At 35.1% G+C, this 19183-nt stretch overlaps 2 protein-coding genes across 3 annotated transcripts; both read left to right on the forward strand.

Annotated features, from left to right (window-relative positions):
- Positions 1 to 750: 750 nt before the first annotated feature.
- On the forward strand, positions 751 to 7448 carry SPON2 (spondin 2). 2 transcript variants are annotated; one of them, XM_027736619.2, is made up of 6 exons: positions 751 to 1137; positions 1934 to 2166; positions 2529 to 2752; positions 3020 to 3211; positions 4231 to 4405; positions 6425 to 7448. In XM_027736619.2, exons 1-6 carry the CDS (start codon positions 977 to 979, stop codon positions 6601 to 6603), a joined length of 1164 nt encoding a protein of 387 aa, XP_027592420.1. In that variant the 5' UTR covers positions 751 to 976; the 3' UTR covers positions 6604 to 7448. The 2 variants fall into 2 exon arrangements, with proteins under 2 accessions (XP_027592420.1, XP_027592419.1); XM_027736618.2 differs by having other exon boundaries at positions 753 to 1143; positions 1941 to 2166.
- Positions 7449 to 11742: 4294 nt separating this feature from the next.
- LOC113996012 (transmembrane emp24 domain-containing protein 11-like) lies at positions 11743 to 17618 on the forward strand. Its single transcript, XM_027736622.2, has 5 exons — positions 11743 to 11953; positions 12837 to 12937; positions 13663 to 13788; positions 15979 to 16125; positions 17010 to 17618. Exons 1-5 carry the CDS (start codon positions 11824 to 11826, stop codon positions 17157 to 17159), a joined length of 654 nt encoding a protein of 217 aa, XP_027592423.1. The 5' UTR covers positions 11743 to 11823; the 3' UTR covers positions 17160 to 17618.
- The last annotated feature ends 1565 nt before the right edge of the window (positions 17619 to 19183 follow it).

A 19183-nucleotide genomic window follows, 5' to 3' on the forward strand; every position in this document is an offset into this window, starting at 1 on the left:
TAACTGGTCTTATTTGCTTTTTTCCCATATTCTGTACCATCATGTTAGAGATCTGTGGAAATACTTAAGTGACATTCCTCACAATTTCTAAAGCAAATTCTATGCAATATTATCTTCATGGTTCACTGTAAAATTTTGAACTTAACTGCCTTTGCTGATCAGCCAAGGACCTTATAGAGATGGCACAAAGCCCTTCTTTTCCCTTATTTGAAAGGTGATGGGGAAAACAACTTAAAATAAATATTAAACATTATTTTTAATTGGGTCACTATATAATGCATATTTTTTCATAGACAATTTAGATAGTTTTAGTGATGTAAGTATATCTACTGTGCTACAGAGGATGTATAATTTAACCGTAATAATAAGATTTTTATTTGGGGTTTTCACTCTGAAGACAGCTAAGAAAAATCTTCAAGCTTCCCAAAACCACTCTTTCCAAAGAAACCACAACGTTACAGAGCCCTTTCATCATCCAGCACACAGTCCTGTACAACACAAAAATGTACACTGTACTACTTTAAATTAATTCATATTTGCAGGAGACACAGTCTGTGTCAGTATGTGCAATTATGAAATGTAACTTTTTTTTCCTCTTGACATTTTTAGCTGCCTCACCCCTTTTATTTGAACACATACATATGGTGTGTGAGAGTGAGCAAGCTCTCTGTAAATGTTTGGAAGGAGCATCTGTCAGACAATAAAACTTACAAGAAAACATGTTTCTCATTTAAAGTGTATTCACCAGAACTATTTCAGTGTTGGAATCAGTTCATTTGTATAGCTTGGAGGCATTAATAAGAGCAGAGAACTGTAAAGGCACCAGAAAACTCGAACAGTTACTAAGAACCCAAGGTATTTTTTAAAAGTATTTTGTCTTTTCGGCACCCCAGTCTTCTGATAAGGAACCTGAACCAGTTGACAGACAGGAAACCTCTGCTAGTCCTTCCAAAGAGATTGCAAACAAGAAGATGGCATGATTTTTGCAAACCTGGAAAGTCTAAAGATTGCAATAATTGTTGGACCAAAGGGACCCTCTTCAGGCATAAATAGCAAGACTCCTACTGTCTTCTCTTGCAGACCAACTCAGCTGCCAGCAAAAGCAGGTGCTCTCCCACTACCAGTGCTCCAGAGGAATATTTAGTGAGTATTCACAGCTATTTTTACAAATTAATATCTTATTAGAGATTTAGTTATGTTTGTATAGTTTTCGCAAAGGATAGAAACATTTAAAAATCATTTTTAAAGGCTGTTATTTTAAACAATTGCTGGAGTTCAACAGTCTGATGCAATTACCATGTTAATTTAAAAACAAAATTTGCACAAGCTATGACAGTAACTTTTAAAAAATATTGGTTTTTAGAACTGTGTAGTTTAGACAATCTAAAGGAATTACAATTTATTTTTAATCCACATTATGACAACTAAGTAATTTATATAAATATGAAATGTATTTGATTTTAAATGTTATGCTATAAAACAGCCTTTGTAGAACACAAATTTAAAATAAATCATTTCTTTTGGCAAAGTAACCTGCAATTTAATCTTTAGAAGAATAAATACACCACTAATGTTTTCCACAGAAACAGTTGCTACTCTAATTAAATCAAGATGTGACTCTAATCAGATTTCAAAAGAAAATCAGAAACAGATTTTTCTCAGAGGTAGTACTATGGACAAGGATAAGATATTTGTATTTTCATTAGAAACACTTGTCCCAGGTAAAGTTACAGATTTGTTCTATATAGCATGGAAATTACAAATCTGAAAGCATTATAGTAATGCTTTTAGAAGCATAAAAATTTTTATTGTTTCAGATATCTGCTTTCTTTTAGGTTATAACTGATGCTACATTAGATTTTATTAGGTAGCTGTTATTAATTTTGAGTTTAGAGTGACTAATATGGCTAACGGATTTTTTTTTTCTTTTTGTGTGGAAGGGAATGGAAAACCTGATGTTTGTCTACTGCTCCTGTAAAGTTATCTGGACAGTACTTGTAACTATACTAGGGTATGCCAGCAGCTTGCCTGTGGGGGATGACTCTATTTGCACAGCAGAGGAACTTGCTAAGTACAGGATAATCTTCATAGGGAAATGGAGTCAGACTGCTTTCCCTAAGCAGTATCCACTCTACAGGCCCCCAGCACAGTGGTCATCCCTGCTAGGTAAGTCAAGTATGCACAGTTTTAACAGCAGATAAATCTCTTGACCTCTGTGGTGTTTTTTTTCTTCTTAATAGTCAAATTTAAGACAACTAATGGAAAAGGAAAAAAATGCCAAAGTTATTAAGAATGAAATTCATAAAATGAAGTATCCACAATATTTTCCAAAAATCTGCAACTGTTTTCAATTGACTTCTGTTTTCAATTGGCCACAGCTGAAACAAACAGTGATAAGCCAAATGTTTTAGTGTTCACTCAATTTTATACACATTTTTTTTTAACCTCAGAAATAAAACAGAGAAAATGAAGAAATAGGGACATTGTAAATCAGACTTTTATGTCATGCCATGTATTCACTCAAATAGGTGTTACTCATAGTCCTGACTACAGCATGTGGAAAAAAAATGAATATGCCAGCAATGGTGTACGTGATTTTGCTGAAAAGGGTGAAGCATGGGCATTAATGAAAGAAATAGAAGAAGCTGGAGAGAAAATTCAGAGCGTACATGGAATCTTCTCTGCTCCTGCAATTACCAGTGGTACAGGACAAACCTCTACTGAATTAGAAGTGCATCCAAGACATCCCTTAGTAAGTAAACATACATATTAATTTCAAAAGTTTATTTTATGTCACCAGCACCCAAAATTAAATATTTGACTTCTCACTCGTAGGAACAATATAATGCAAAGAGTTATGAAAAAGCATGTCACATTGCAGGGAGCACTGTACAGTTTCTATAAAGTAGAAGAGCATAATGAAATTATTCCAAGATTTTTGAGTTAAAATCACTGTAAGCAGGACCGAAGCATTCCAAAACGAGTGATGCAATCCTGATGGATAATTTTGTTTCATTAGGTTTCATTTGTTGTACGAATTGTTCCAAGCCCTGACTGGTTTGTGGGTATTGACAGCCTAAATCTCTGTGAAGGAGACCGCTGGATGGATGAAGTGTCAGTAGATCTATATCCATATGATGCTGGAACCGACAGTGGTTTCACATTTTCCTCCCCAAACTTTGCCACTATTCCACAGGAGACAGTTCAAGAGGTAGGTATATGTTCATAGTTTAGCACTCCATATTGATATGTTTTGAGATTTCCCTTTAAAATATAACTATTCTATAATTGTGAAACTGATTTTAGTATTTGGGAGTGCTGATGCTCTCTACACATGGATTTATTACACAGCTGATAAACTCACTGGTTTTGTTTATTTTCTGTGTCTTTGAAATTTATTAGGTAGATGCAGATGGTTAACAAAAACTTGTCTCTACATTTTAATTATTTTATAGGAAAACTGTCAGGTTTTAGATGACATTTAACAATCCTTAAAGCGCCAGGAAAATAAAAAATACTTGCAAGAGTCCTGACATTATGAAATATGTATCTAAACAGGAAAATTCTTAGTAGTGAATACTGATGTGAGGAGGAGTTTAGTTGAAAGCACTGTTGAAACCTGAAACTTGCATCAGAGGGAAAGGACCCAAAGGAAAGCAAAGAACTTCACTGCTATTGCAATGACCCCAATCTCTTTTGCTCATTGGATCCTCTATATGCCTCATACTTTGCTTTTGCCATTTAAAAATGGAGGGGAACAGAGGATTTTGATTAAAATGTTTGGAATACTATAAGTATTCAGTTAATCCCTTCTTAAAGGTCAGTTTTGCTCGAGACAAATACTGTCCTAATGAGTAATGAGAAAAGGTACAGAGAATATGGAAAACAATGCATTTGGCCTCCTATATGCATATGACAGCATACCTAATATTATTATTTAATACTCAGCCAGTTTTTTCCATTAAACCTTCCATACATTACTGTGTTTTCAGTACCTCCCAGCACAGTCTGCTATCCAAAGTGGATGAAATTCATTGTTCCCTGTCTCAAAGCATTCTGCATAAAAATTCTGGGACTACCAGCACAGTTATGAGAACTGAGGTGCACAGAAACTGGTTCTACTCAATTAACTTGCCAAAAAGTATTAGCATGATGTATAAACATGATTTTACAGTTATCTTCCTACTAATACGATGTCATTTGGTTAATATTCCCCTTTTCATTTTGCAGATCACTTGCTCCTCTCCAAGTCACCCAGCAAACTCATTTTATTATCCAAAACTCAAAATTTTGCCACCTATTGCTCAAGTAACAATGGTGAAATTAAAGAAAAGCCAGCTGGGTCTTTCTGCACCTTATATTAATCTTCCAGCCAAAAGCAATGAAATAATAGACTCTGTCTCAGGTAAGTGATTAGTTCATTGATGTTCTCAATTCTGTTATTTTCATTCACTCAGAAATATGTGGAAATCTGGCAGGTGATGTGGATGAAACAGGTGATCAGGCAGAATATTCTCCTATCTGCATAGGAATAGTTTCCAGACTCACACATGGGAAATAAAACAAGCCAGTTGACATAAAAGAGAATTCCTGAAAGAATAAGGGAGGGATTGCATATTTGAGCTGTGGTTCAAAGGATTGGGTTGCATCCACAGTAGGAGCTACTCAAGCCTTTGTATCAGTGTAGGTCAGTGAATTTTATGAGAAACAAATGACACTTGATCAGAATCAGAGTTCCCAAACTCTTTGCAACTTTAAAGTAAATATTCATCCTTAAGTTTTTATATGATGATGAAGCCAAGAACCATTATTGTTGTCTCTTTCTGGGTCACAAGGCTTGACAGTTATGTGCAATAAAAATTGATATAATTCAATTGTTTTGGATGTATTTGCGATAGAAACATAAATCTTGACAACAAAAATCAGGTTCTCATTTTTATTTTCTTAAAAATAGTAGCTAATAACCTTGACCAGGTAGGAAGATATGCAAACTACTGACTCAAGTCAGTCTTAAGGGTGATTTCCAAATCCCTGAATTAAAAAATATATGGTTAACACAATATATGCTCCAAGGGAGCAATGCACTCCCAGAAGAGTTGCCATGTTCCAAGAGCTTCTCCAGAATGTCTGAGTATTGCATGGGTCTGTGCTGGACACCTCATAGCCACTAAAATAAAGCTCATTCTCTACACAACTAATGTGTGATTTTTACTTTAATAAAGGTATTTATCAATTTACAGTGGTTTAATGTACTTCTGTTAGTAAACAAGACACATTCAAAGTGACTGTTACATATCTCATTTGCAGTTATGTCTGTCCCACAGCATTCAAAATGAACATTTGGCCCTCTTTAGGGTATAAATTTAAAATAATGCATTTAAAGTATGGTATTTCAAAATTAATTTTTAATCAAAAATCCCCACTTTATGCTAACCAGTAAATCAATCTGCTTAAAAACGTATTCCAGAATCAAAAGGACAGATTTAATTACCAGAGGTCAAGCTGTGTCCCTCATTCCTTCTAGAAACAGGAATGAGTGATGACAGCAGAAGTGGTGAGTTCACTGTAATGCCAGAAATTTATACGAGGTGTCACACCCTAGTGTGGCATTTAAAGGTGGTTTTGTGCACACCTATTTTACCTGCAAATGCTGTAACAGGAAGTGTTGATGCAACTTCCTGTGACAAGCAATATTTTAATGTAACCTGCTAAGGAATACTCAGCCATGCTTTTATGAGAGATATTTTCACCAGAAGCATACACTATGCAAAGTACTTTAGAGTTTCTAATTTCTTTTCCTGAGGCAAATTATACTGAAACCCCTTTTAGTATTAGAAAGCTTACAGTGACAGAACATGTTTATTGGCAAAAGGGGGAGTAGTATACACACCAAACAATAGTAAGATGATTTAATGTAAGAAATGGGACTTTATTTCTGAAGCAAAATTGCAACAAAATTAAAATGGAATTTGACATGACCAACTATAGGAACAATAGCTAAGAAATATAAATATATCCAAACAAACCAGCATTTTTAGTAAGCCATGAAAAGGCAAATGAGTTATAAAATTGACAGTAAATGTTTTTTAATTCAGTCTTTTGGGTGCAATTATTTTAAGCATAGTTTTCTTTTAAAGGAATTCTGTATTTTCAATTCAATAGATAATATGCTGCACTACTGATATAATATCTCAGACATGCTCTAGATTGCAATAACAATAATATAATTGTCCACGAGCTTAGGAGATGAAACCAGACCTTTTTTTTAATTTATGAGACAACATATGGATTTTATTATTATCACATGTATTTTTTGTATAAGAAAGGATGCTATTTGATCGAAATTCCTTAATGCTTTTCCAACTGTGTATTTGACTCAAGTACAGCTTCATGTAAAGTTACGTTTTTGTTGTGTGTATTGCAGAAACACCCCTGGACTGTGAGGTTTCTCAATGGTCTTCCTGGGGTCTCTGCAGAGGCGTTTGCAGAGAAACAGGGACCAAGATCAGAACTCGTTTTGTGCTTCTTCAGCCTGCCAATAATGGAATGCCTTGTCCAAACCTGGATGAAGAGACACCATGTGAACCTGAAAACTGTGTCTGAAATAAAGAAAAGATAATAACTTAGATAATTTAAAAGTAGGATAAGTTTAAATCTAAACTACATGTCAATCAGTGTTCTTTAGAATTTGGATATGCTGCACTATTTTGATGAAAAGGTGTATAAGAGTGGTTTTGAAAGTTTCTATTTAATGTCAACATTTTAGGGGGTTAAATTTCTAAGGTTTAGTATGACAACAGTACTCGATCACTTACAGACCAAAAATCCCCAAATAAATCCTTCCTACAATACACTGTAAGTTCTTGGAGTACCCTCTAGTGGCAGAAAAGAAGACATTTGGAAACATTGTACTTCACATGAATAAAAATCAATCACAACATCTAAACTAATAGCCTTCTTAAATACTGTAATTTGATTATCTACAGATATTTATACCTAGAAATTAATTTTTTCATCTAAATTATGTTTTTATAATTTATTGGCATTTTTCTTGTCTTTCTAACTATGCTTAACATGCATTTCTTCAGAAACTACTTACATAAGTCAGAGTGACCAGATGTTTGCAGCGTGGTTAAGACAATAGTGGAAGTGAGTAAACTTGTCTTGAGACTTACGAATATATGAAAATGTCTTTTTCTTTCTTTTTTCTCAAAAGCGAGAAGAATAATGAGGACACTCAGCCAACAAAATTACTAGAAAAATATAGAAGTGTGGATACCACTAGAAAACTTCTGAACTGAATTAAATGTGTTAGTTGAGATTCAAAAAATGATTGTTGGTGTGTGTCACTCATGAGACAACTATCTCAAAACAAATGCTGTTGACCATAACATAAATTATATCATTACCTTTATATATGCAGTAAATATTGTCCATGTTTCTTTAAATGTGTTGCTGCTATTTATTTGCTCTTTTTCCACTTTTTACAGAGAAAATTTAGCAATTTTTAACAGTATCTAAAATTCAGGTATACACAATGATAACAAAACACAACATGTCAGAAAATGTTCCTGACTGCAAGCTTTAATGCTCCAATAACTGTTATAAAATGAATGTAACATATGGCTTATGAAGAGTTGTGGCTACTAACCAGGAAAAGGATTTTGGAATAATACTTACTCAACAGAATAAGTCTGCAGTCAGCTCACAAAACTTTTACAGCACACTGCAATTTTACTAATATACAGTGCAGATATTGAACAGGAGAGTTGATTTGATAAGGTTCTTTTAGGAATATGCCAAATACAAGAAAATTTCTCATGTCCTTAAAGGAGCACACTGTATTCTCCATAGGGCTGAAACATTCAAAAGGTTCTCTGTATTTCTTTCCAGGAGATAAATCTTGCAAAGACCCAAATAAATTTGAAACTTTATCAGACTAGAATTAGTTGCTCCTCCAAATGCTGTTAAACACAGTTTTTAGAGCTCATTGTAGGAATCTCTACATCTCTTATTCTTCAGACTCCCACTCTTGCCCATTGTTCAAAATTGTTTCACTTACTCTTTTTATCATGTTTTTTTCCCAGGTTCCCCTGTTTCCACTCTATAATGGGAATAGTGTAACTACACTATTTTGTGTTAGCTATCAATATTTTTCTTTCTTCTTTTTATAGTAATGTTAATAATTCTGTGTTTTCCGTTACACTTATCTACTATATTTTTACAGATTTACCATCATCTCAGAAAACCTATGCATACATCGAAGTATATACTTAAATACTCTCTGAGGACAGGAACTAATTTCAAATTTATTGATTGTTGAGTGACAAATTAGGCTCAATAAAGGCTTTGGGCAGATCTCAGATTCAAGTCTAAATCATGCCTTAGGAAAAATAAACCCACAAACCACAAGGTATCCTTGGAGGTACGTTCCTGGAAGTTCTCTTAACATTAGAGTTTTGCTTCTTCACATGCCCAGAGCAAATAAAGGGCCAGGTCCAGTAAAAGAATATCTGCATTTGCAATTCTATATATATATGACCTGAATCTGGGATTTCAGTCCTACAAGAAAAGAACTGAGAGTGGAGTAGTCCCAGTGTTTACTCGAACTCCTGGAGCCAAAAGTTTCCCAAAGGACACTGAAGGAGAAAGGATGAGAGGGAGTGGTGGAGTAGAAAGGGAAGTGAATATACAACAAGCCAACACACTTCAGGAAACTCCAGTTTCCAGTCAGTGATATATAACTTTGCTACTTTAGACTGTTTACATACATGAATATTCACTGAAGCTTCCTTCAAAAGCAGAACTTTTCTATCCAGCCAGTTACCTGGATATGGGATTTTTTTGTAAGCTGTGACTTCAGGAGACCTTGATACACATGACATTCTTTAAGGATGCCCTTGTAGTTATGTAATGTTTGGCCATAGATCATTCCAGGTATTCCCTTTGCAAATCCCAGGCATGGATTCATTACTTGGCGAGACTACGGATACAGTGAGTGAAGCACATTTTAATGATGGAGCATATTTCTCAAAATATATCATTATTAAACTGATTAGTGAGGTACATTATCCCTGTGTGGATACTGCTAGGACCTTGTAGCTTTTACTTTCTGCAGTCTTGGAATTCTCTTGAAAGTCTGGGGACCGGGAAGAAGCACAGAGAAGCTCTTCCTTCCTTTTCCTTTACAACTAGTGTTACAGATGGCTGGCAGCCAAGATGCTGTGGTCCTAAACACATGAGATTTAGGGAAGGAAATGGGCAAATTAACTCCTGGGTTAAGCTAATCTCAGAAAGCACTTTGGGAGGAAGCTTGAAACGGATTTGTAAAGACAATTTTTTTTCAAGAATGTTTTATAGGAAGGATCAGCTTTGATGCCTTGGAAGACATGGTTAAAGGTAAGTGTAGTAGTCAAAAATTCACCACAGAATTAAACTGTGGTCCTACAGAAATAATCAACACCAAACTAAATTCCTATAATGGAATAAGGTACCTCATTACTGAGAACAATTTTTTCCAATACCTTAAGGAATTTAAAGATGGTGAACTGTGAACACATGAAAGATTGGAGGATAACTTCTTGAGCCAGGGAATAGACAGCCCTACCAGAGGGGATGTGATACCAGACCAGATGGCCACCAGCTTAAGTGAGTTAATGGGGACATCAACATTGGAGGTAGCCTGGGCTGCAAGGAACATGCAGCATTGGAGATTGCAGACCTGAGGGATATGGGTCAGATAAGGAGGAAAGTTTGGCCCCTGAACTTTAGGAGAGCGAAATTCCAGCTCATCAAGGAGATAGTCAATAGGATCCCCTGGGAAACTGCCCTTAGGGACAAGCAAGCAGAATAGAGTTGGCAGATCCTTAAGGAAGTCTTCCATAGAGTGCAAAAGCTAGCAATCCCCAGGAGCAGGAAATCAGGCAAGGAAGGCAAGAGACCGGCATGGCTGTGTAGGGACCTGCTGATCAAACAAAAGGGAAAGAAGCAAATGCACAGACAGTGGAAACAAGGACAGGTAACCTGGGAAGAGTATAGAGATTAAGTTCACTTGTATAGGGATGGGACATGGAAGGCCAAGATGAAGCTGGAAATGAACCTGACAAAGGACATAAAGAATAACAGGAAGAGCTTCTACATGTATGTTAACTAGAAAAAAAAATCAAAGAAGGTTTACTCACCCAATACACAATGCTGGAAAACAGGTTACAAGGAGAAGGTTGAGGTACTCGATAACTTTTTTCCTCAGTATTCAATGGCAATGTCTCTTCCAGGAAAGGCTGAGAGGATTGGGATTGTTCAGCCTGGAGAAGACTTCAGGGTGACCTAATTGAGCATTTCAGTACCTGAAGAAAGCCTATAAAAAAGATGGAAAGGGACTTTTTACAAGGATATGTAGTGATAGGAAAAGAGGAAGTTGGTTCAAACAGAAAGAAAGCAGGTTTAGATTACATATTTGGAAAAAAATTCTTTACTGTGAACATGGCGTGGCACTTGAACAGGTTTCCCAGAGAAGTTGTGGATGCCCCATACCTGGAAGTGTTCAAAGCTAGCCTGAATGGGGCTCTGAACAACCTGGTCTATATAAAAATAAAACATAAAATAAAATCCAAATTCCACCTTTTCAAGCAAAATAAATGTTGGTAAAATTCCATCAAGGAATGTTTTCTATCTGTGGCACTGTGTCCTGCATATATGGCCCATGTGTGTGCAGCTGAGGTAGCGTCATCCCATACCCTGAAGTCAAGATGACAGAACTCAGAAGTCAAGTGAGAGGTTCATCAAAGACACATTCAAGGGCATCACTGAACCATTGCCCTGTGAATGCCAGGTGCTGCTGAGGACAATGGCAGGGCTGGGCAGTCTGTGATCAAGCTACAGACCCTTCAACAGGAGCTTCTGAAACAAAAAATGAGCTCCCTACTGGAAATGATCCCACAGGTGGGTCCTCCCCGCTGGAAAACGACCACATATCCTCTGACATTGAGGCCAACCTTTCAGACACAGTGATCTCAGTTTATAAGACAAAGAACATTTGAGTGATAGATGAGTTTGTCATCAGGCAAATACATTGGTCTATATTAGTACCAAGGATAAAAATAAAAACCTCAATCTTTGTTCAAGTTACTCTATAGCTTTCTCTAGAGAATTTATTAGGCAGTGACTAAGAAACAGACATTCGTATATTAAAAAATCTTATTCTGAAAGTGTTAAGGTTGTTATTTTTTCCCGAAGTATCATATTCATTAATGTTTCAGATTCTTTTACTGTTCTTTTGACTTCTTTAAATTTCTTCCAGACCTTTTATGTAGTCCCTGTGGTTTTATGCAGATGCATACATTTGTCCAGTGATTTAGGATGGAAATTACAAGACTTCTTAATAAAAGAGGAGTGAAGCTCTGGAATAATCACCCAGAATAAATAGGAAATACAACTTAATAACTTCATTTAAGTTGAAAATTGAGCAGTTTTTGGAAAGAGATAGCCAGTGTGGTTACTTATAATAATCTAGGGAACTGCTCTCAAGTACCTGAGAGGCCCTTTCAGTTTCATGCTCTTATAAGTGTATAAAATAAAATTTTAATCTAGATGCTGGGAAAGAAAAAAGATTTTACAAGGTGTCTTTTTCATGTTATCTCATTCTCCAGAACATACTGCAGTTATTTATAAACGTGTAACCACCAGCTGCCTTTTCTCACAGTTTTTTTCTCTCTCAAAAATACACCGATAAGAAGCAAACAAGGAACAACCACAGGACTACAGGCATTTGTATGTAACTATTTCTCTTCAGTAGCAGTACAGCAGGGATATAAAAAAAAAACCATGAAAAGCCAATTAATAGGATTATTTATGAACTTCTGGATTTCTTTTTCACTTGCTTTGTATTTTCACATTGGAGAAAGAGAAGAGAAATGTATAATTGAAGATCTTCCCAGCGACACGTTGGTATTTGGTAGGTAGTTGTCAGTCCTCTATGATTATCTAACCTATGCAATAATAAAGATAACTTTTAATGTAACAGGAAATTCTGTGGCTGATGAATATACTAAAACATTAGTGCTAAGGAAAGGGCACACTGAAAATTACTCTCCACAGCGGGGAGTAGGAATAAAGTCCTCACGCATTGTGTGTGTCCATCACTCAAAAAAAGTGCAGTTTTTCAGAGTGCTTTACTGACTAAACAATGTCTTTTAATTCTACAGCTGCAGAACTGCTGCTTCCATGTGTGTTTCTCTACATTCTGACTGATGTACTCATTCACAACAGAATTTTTGTAACATAGTTTTCCCCATATGAATGAGAGAGTTACTTTTTTGATTAATGCCGGTCTGGAAAGAAACAATTCAAGATGTACTAAAGTTTCATTTCATCTGGGATACCACAAGCACATTAAATTAATCTACAAGATTGTACATACAAGATTTCAAGGGAATAGCAAAAAATAATACAGAATAATCTTTTTCTTTAATAAATAATGTGATAAATATGAAAAACAATCCGAAAAATGTAATTTGATTACAGCACATTATGCTTTTGGGGGTCTCAGCATGCCTTCTGGAGGTTAATCTTGCCAGAGTTTTAGGAGTAATCAGAAAGTACTTCTTGTTAATTAACCATTATTTGTAGTACTATACAACATTTTCTGGTGTAGTAAAAATTTATTGCATTTCACGGTAATGTAAAGTGCCCCTGAGCACTTTTAATCATAAACACATGAAATACATATATTGTTTTAATGTTAATCATTTATTTTTATATTTTTCCTGAAAAAGCAATGAAGATGTTTAATGTTAAGCTATGTTCTATTTAATGGATTTATCCATGTTCTTATTCAGGGAATTACAAAGTACAACGCTGGGATATACATAAACACCATTTTCTTGAATCTGCTCCTGGTTTGGGAATGTATGTGACTGTCTCAACTCCTTCTGGTGAGGTAAATATGCTCTATGAATGTTTCTGTAGGATTTATATGTTGACTTCTGGCACTGGCAGGCAGCACTATCTAAAAATAAAAGACACTTCTGGAGAAAAAGTAAATCTACAGTTTACCAGCTGGTTTGGTATTTTGATGCTGAAAGGTTTAAGAACCTTTACCAAAGTAAAGAGAAATTACAATATTTGATAATTATGTGCATGGTCAATTTTTGCATTACTATCAGATTTGGGAAAGTGTGTCATTAAGAACAGTAAGCGACAACTGAGGAAACAAGTTAAATTAAAGAAAAAAAAAGAAAATTCACTGATGAAGTAAAACGGCACAGAATGTACTTGAGCAGCAGAAAGGAAGGCTGAAGATAAACAAAACTGTGAAAGTTGAAATCTTCCTGAGGCTGGATGGGGCCCTCATGTAGAGCAGCTGCCTGTGTTGCCATGAGGTCCTGAGCCTTTCCAGCAATGGAGCCTAGATGAGGTCTTAGTTTTCAAACTTTGCACGCTTTAGAGAGCATTGGCTTTGTACATCGCAGAATTCTATAACATTTCAGTGTTCACTGTGAACTAAAATAGTTAAATTTTCTCTAAATTTACCCTGAAATTCAGATAAATTTAATGTCACGAGGCTAATTGATTCCTTTTTGCATCCAATTCACAGAACTGTCTTGATAGTTTTATTGGTATTTACAATTTACAAACCCAACATATATAAAATTTAAATTGCAGGTACTATTGTCAAAACTGTATGGGCCACAAGGAACATTTTCTTTTACATCCTATCTCTCTGGGGAGCATGTAATCTGTTTCCAGTCAAACTCGACAAGACTTCTGGCAATTGCAGGAAGTAAACTGGTAGGTATATTTCTTAAATATTCTTTGTTGTAACTATAAATTGTTTACAAACCACAGAGACTACAAACTAGTTTAGAAGTTGGACTAACTTCTAGCAGATAATCTGACATTTCCTAGCGATTAAAGAAGACAAAACCAGAATTATGTAGATCAAGAGATAAAAAGACTGTTCTCTTCTATTTAAGAAGTCAGCTTTCAAGAGGCAAGACTAATAATGATAGAGAGACTTAATGTTTTTAAAGTGCTTTGAATGTGATTCTGATCAATAAGAATGACTAATTTGGTTCGAAAAGACTGATATGAATGATTGACTAACACAAACATTTGTCATAAAGGTGTTCCATGTCTTCACTAACTTAGATTGAATTCCTAATGAAAATGTACATTTCAATTTTTGAGAGATATTCAAAGAAGAATATATTAGCATTCTTGTTATTGTCTAAAAAAAAACCTGGTCTTAACGCAGATTTTGGGAAGAAAAGAAAAAACCCATTAGAGGTGGTATCATGGCTCTAATCTATTCCAGCAAAAAAATTTATAAATTCTGTTTTGAAAATACATGCCTTAGCCCAAAAGATAGTTGAATAGATGAGAATTACTCTCTAGAGTGTTTGCTTGTTTGTTTGTTAACTAAGTTGACTGCAAAAGAGTTAGATAAATGTAAACATCTTGTAAATGTCTTGAGTTAGGTCAAATTTCATGCAAGCTGTGGACTTTGGGAACATGTAGATGACACAGAAATGAGAAGACCTAACAGTACAGAAGTGGGATTATTATACTGGAATAACTAGGTGTTCTTACAGACTGATTGATAGAAATGAATGGAAATTTAAGCATACACATTGCAAAAGCACTCGGGTTCTAATAATAAAAACAATTGGTGGAGCTTATCAACTAGAGAGGGTAAGGGTGATAAAGCTTTGGTTGATCATAGTTAACTGCACACCATGAATGTGATTCTGAGGATATGCATGTGATTTTTATCTGGTATAGATGGAGCTGTATTAATATGATTTTACATGATACATGCATTGTAGAGTTCTGGTCATCCTATTTAAAAGAAATGAACAGATGTGGGGAAGGAGAACATTAATATCACAAATATTAAATGAGGTGGTTTGTTTAGCTTGAGAACACAGAAATTAAAAAGGAAAATACTGCTCTTATAATCATACTTGCAGGAACAAAGGTCACAAAAGAAAAACATCCTTTAGCTAAGTTAAATTTTTCAGTGGTCTTCTGTAAGAACCAGATGGTTATCTGAACTCCTTCAAACCAAAATAAATAAATTAATGGATGATAAGGCTGTGAGATGGATAGTTATACAGTTAGCTAACTCCAAGACAGCTGAAAGATCTGCTCTTCATTTGTGGTTGATATCTGAGTAGATCCAACTTCTACAATGGTAATATCAAGTTCTAGGTTTTGGCAGATTATTTGCTTGGCTAAAACCTTTTTATTTTCTCTTAGGCACAAATCGGCTTCTAGGGGAAATTCCTCCTGTCAGTTTTAGCAAAATTTTTAATTCATGACAAAATAAGTTGCATAATATTGCAAGTTCTGTTCTTCGCTCTTCTTTCTACGGTTCTGTTGCTGAGCTGGGTTCAGGTATTTTTGCAATAGATAATACAACAGCTTACAGGATATTGGGAGATACTTCATATTGGAAAAATAGTGTGGAGAAAGAAAAAGATACCCTACGGATACCCATGTTAAACTGCAAATAGTGATTCAGCTCGTCTCCTTCCAGTCTTACAGTCCCAACAGTTACATGAGGAAACCCAGAAAGGCATCTACAAAAAACTTCCTGCAGTACTACTGAAGAATGTGATTCCTGCAATATTAGAATGGAATGTGAAATATAATGACCATGCCTTATGGTCTTTATTTTTTTTAACTATTTTGGACAAACAAAACATTTTCATGGTGGTTGAATCAATACTAGCATAAAATAATGCCCTAAGATTAGTGAAGTTTGTAAATATGTATAACTAATTTAAAAATAAAATTAAGAAGCACTTTAAATTTACCACCTGATTCTAATTTTAGGAAGGATTTTTATAAGAAATTAAAACTATTTTCCTGTAATGAGCTTAAAGGGAAATTATCCATTGGTTCATTTTTAATTTGAATTTAGGAATTTTGAAAAAGCAGAAGACACAGAAACGAGCATATATTTTCTGTTTTCAGCGTATGCATTTGGACATTAGAGTTGGAGAGCATTTTTTTGATGAATCTGCTGTTCAAGCCAAAGAAACAGTGGATGAAGTTCATATCAGACTAGAACATCTAATTGAGCAAATTCACCATGTATCCAAAGAACAAGACTATGAAAGAGTACGTATGTTCCCCAATGGAAACATTAAAAAATACTGTACATAGGCTTATTGATTTATTAAGCATTATGAGGTTTATTATTCAATTGCAGTGTTATTTTTAACTAACACATAAAAATCTATTGGTATTTAACCAAAATTGTCTCTATTACCTTGCAAAATATTTTTAAGCAGTAACCTAAAAACTAATTAATGACTGAGAACTCACGCTTATAGCAACAGGTGTTATTTTACAGCAGCAGGTGTTATTTTAAAGCAGAGTTTTCCAAATAAGAGTGTTCTTGGCCAGAGTCAGCCCCAGCAGCTGAGCAGGCGGCAGGTACCGCTGTGGGTGATGTCTCCAGCTGTTGTTTCCATGTTAGTCTATGTGCATAAACTTTATTGGAGTGGGGAAGGAAATGACTGAGTGTATATTTATAAATCTCCATGCAGTTAGAAATAAAGCCCTCCTTCAAACAAGCGTATACCCCTTCTCTTCACTTTTCCATTCGTACACAGGCAGTCAGACTGTGTTTGAAATATATCGACTAGTTACCTAAAAATAGAAATTTGGCTGCAAAAGGGTTCTTGACAGCAATATGTGACTGTAAACCTAAAAAGGTTAAAGCCTGTACTAATGGAACATATTTAGCACAATATATTTTCTGTGAATAAAGGAAGTTCTGTTTGCCTTTCTGCTTGAGGATACAGTGTGTCTGCTTCTCAGTTTTGATTTGTAAAGATACCCACCATATGGATAAATACAAACTTCCATTTTTATCAACATGGAAAAAAGTGTTTGTTCGCCACTATGCAGAAGAGGGATGCCTGTCTAGTTACCTGGATAGCAGCATGAAACATGTAGATGCCAAAAGGTAATAACTATGCTTTTCCTTTATTCTTCAGGAACGTGAAGAAAAATTTCGAAAGACAAGTGAGGAAACCAACAGCAATATTTTGTGGTGGGCTATACTACAAACACTGATCCTCGTCTCCGTTGGAATCTGGCAAATCAAATCTCTCAGAGATTTCTTCATAGCTAAGAAGCTTGTTTAAATTCTATTAAGTAAATGCACAGATTCAGAAATTGCACATCATGTAACACTGAACACCATAAGAAACCTTGCAACTAAAAGAAAATTGGTTGCATAGAACTCTCGAGCTTCTCTCATCTTCTACTCTGATTCTAACTCTGGTTTCTCCATCTGTCTCACAACCTTTTATACCCCCTTACATTTTATTCCTTTAATCCAATTTTTTATTAGGTTTTTTCCTCCTATACAGATGTAAAGCTAAATCTAGAAGAAAGATTCAGTGACTAAGGCAGCATTTAAGTCCAGCTCAGGATCGTTACATCTAAAATAGAAATCTAAAAAAAAAAGTTTCCTAGGATTTAAAATTTCTCTACTTGCTTAGTGATGTTACTTGGTACTACCAGAAAGAGTTCAGCACTTCAGACTGACCATGATTCAGACAGTAGGCAGAGAAATAACCCATATCCCCTGTGGTGATTAATTTGGTGAGAGTGCTTTGAACTCAATCTATATATGGGTAACACCTAAATGTAATTGTGACTGCCTTCTTTCAAAATATTCAAAGTTTGAACTGATCAGTGGCAGCAGCAATTATCATGCAAGAGAGAGACCCAGACAAGCAATTTGGAGTTGTACTTACTTTTCACTTCCAGATTAGGCTATAGAATTGTGATCAGACACCTCCCACAGTTGCTCATGTAAATTATAGTCTTTATGAAGTATGCCAAAATAAACCAAATTACAGGGTTTTTTTGTAAACAATGCCTACATTTTGTTCTAATTCATTCCTGCAGAAAATTCTTCAGTCTGTTTCTGTGTTGAGAATTTTTATTACTTTAATTATTCAGCAACTGTAATATGACAGCCTAAGGAACTTACCAGTTTTTGACTTAATTTTCCATTTCACTTATTGCAGCTTGGTTGCATATATCTTTATGACTTAATTTACCTAGTTTATGTACAACTAGCAGTGTAACTACAGTATCACACAATGAGAAGTCAAAAGCTCTGGTTAAAAATCCAGATAATTAGCTTGACAAAGCAGCAGTAGTGTAAGGAGGAGTTGGAGGTGGTTACATATAAAAACATGAAACTTGAAGAAGTTTCTAGAGCACTGTGATAGCAGAATATTATGGTTTGGTTTCCTACTTCTCTTTCCAGACCCTTTGCTTATCTAAAAGGTAGTGAAAGCTGGAATATCTGTAAACAATTACTGTTTTAAAGGCACTGCTTGCTTTCTTTTTTCTATTTTCTCACTTGTTGTTTTCATTAGCGAGGAAATGACAGTGCCCTATGAGTTCACTTACATTTCCAGTACAGTAATGAAAATACAGCTGTGAGAATCCATAAAATTGATACAAAGTAGAGACAAAAAGCAACGTTCTACAGACCAAATCAATCAATAAAATCTTGTAAAGCTACTCATTGAGGTGTGTCGTACATTAAAAAATTCTGAGACTTTAGAGTTGTCACTTGGAATAACCAGTAAATAAGTTTTATTAACTTTACTTTCATAGATCAGTCATTCACAGCCTGTCTTTTAAAAGTATCTTTGGTGGTGGGAAAGAAGGAAATATGTGTTACAACCATATGAAGTCCAAGAAAAAAGTTTAATAAAGTGTTGCTACAAGCTTGTGTTTCAGACTTTAGCTGATATTTAGTGTAAGGCTTCTAACCACATCCCAATGCCAAACTTAACTCATCTCACAATACACTTAGGCTTTTAAACCAATTCAGCCACTACATCAGAATTTATAAAGGGGCTGATTGTATTTCTCTCTATTAATTAGTCTATACTCAAACTACCACTGAGACTCAGAGCCTTGGATACAGCTTGAGAGTGCTTAATTCTTTATCTATAATAATAATAATAGTAATAGTCATTAAATATCTTTGCTTTGATGAAATGTTTTCAGTCTCCTTCAAGATTTTTAATTAACTCTATAAAGCAGAAGCTGAATTGCAACTCTTTTGGGAAGCACTTTGGGGGCAGTAGCCTTCGTGAAGTTAAAAGACAGAGGTTCCTCCTCTGCAGTTTGCGGCTCT

Source organism: Pipra filicauda, unplaced genomic scaffold (genome assembly GCF_003945595.2).
Source record: "Pipra filicauda isolate LSUMZ 115617 unplaced genomic scaffold, ASM394559v2 scaffold30_size5312502_pilon, whole genome shotgun sequence".
In the NCBI taxonomy this organism is placed as follows: Eukaryota; Metazoa; Chordata; class Aves; order Passeriformes; family Pipridae; genus Pipra; species Pipra filicauda.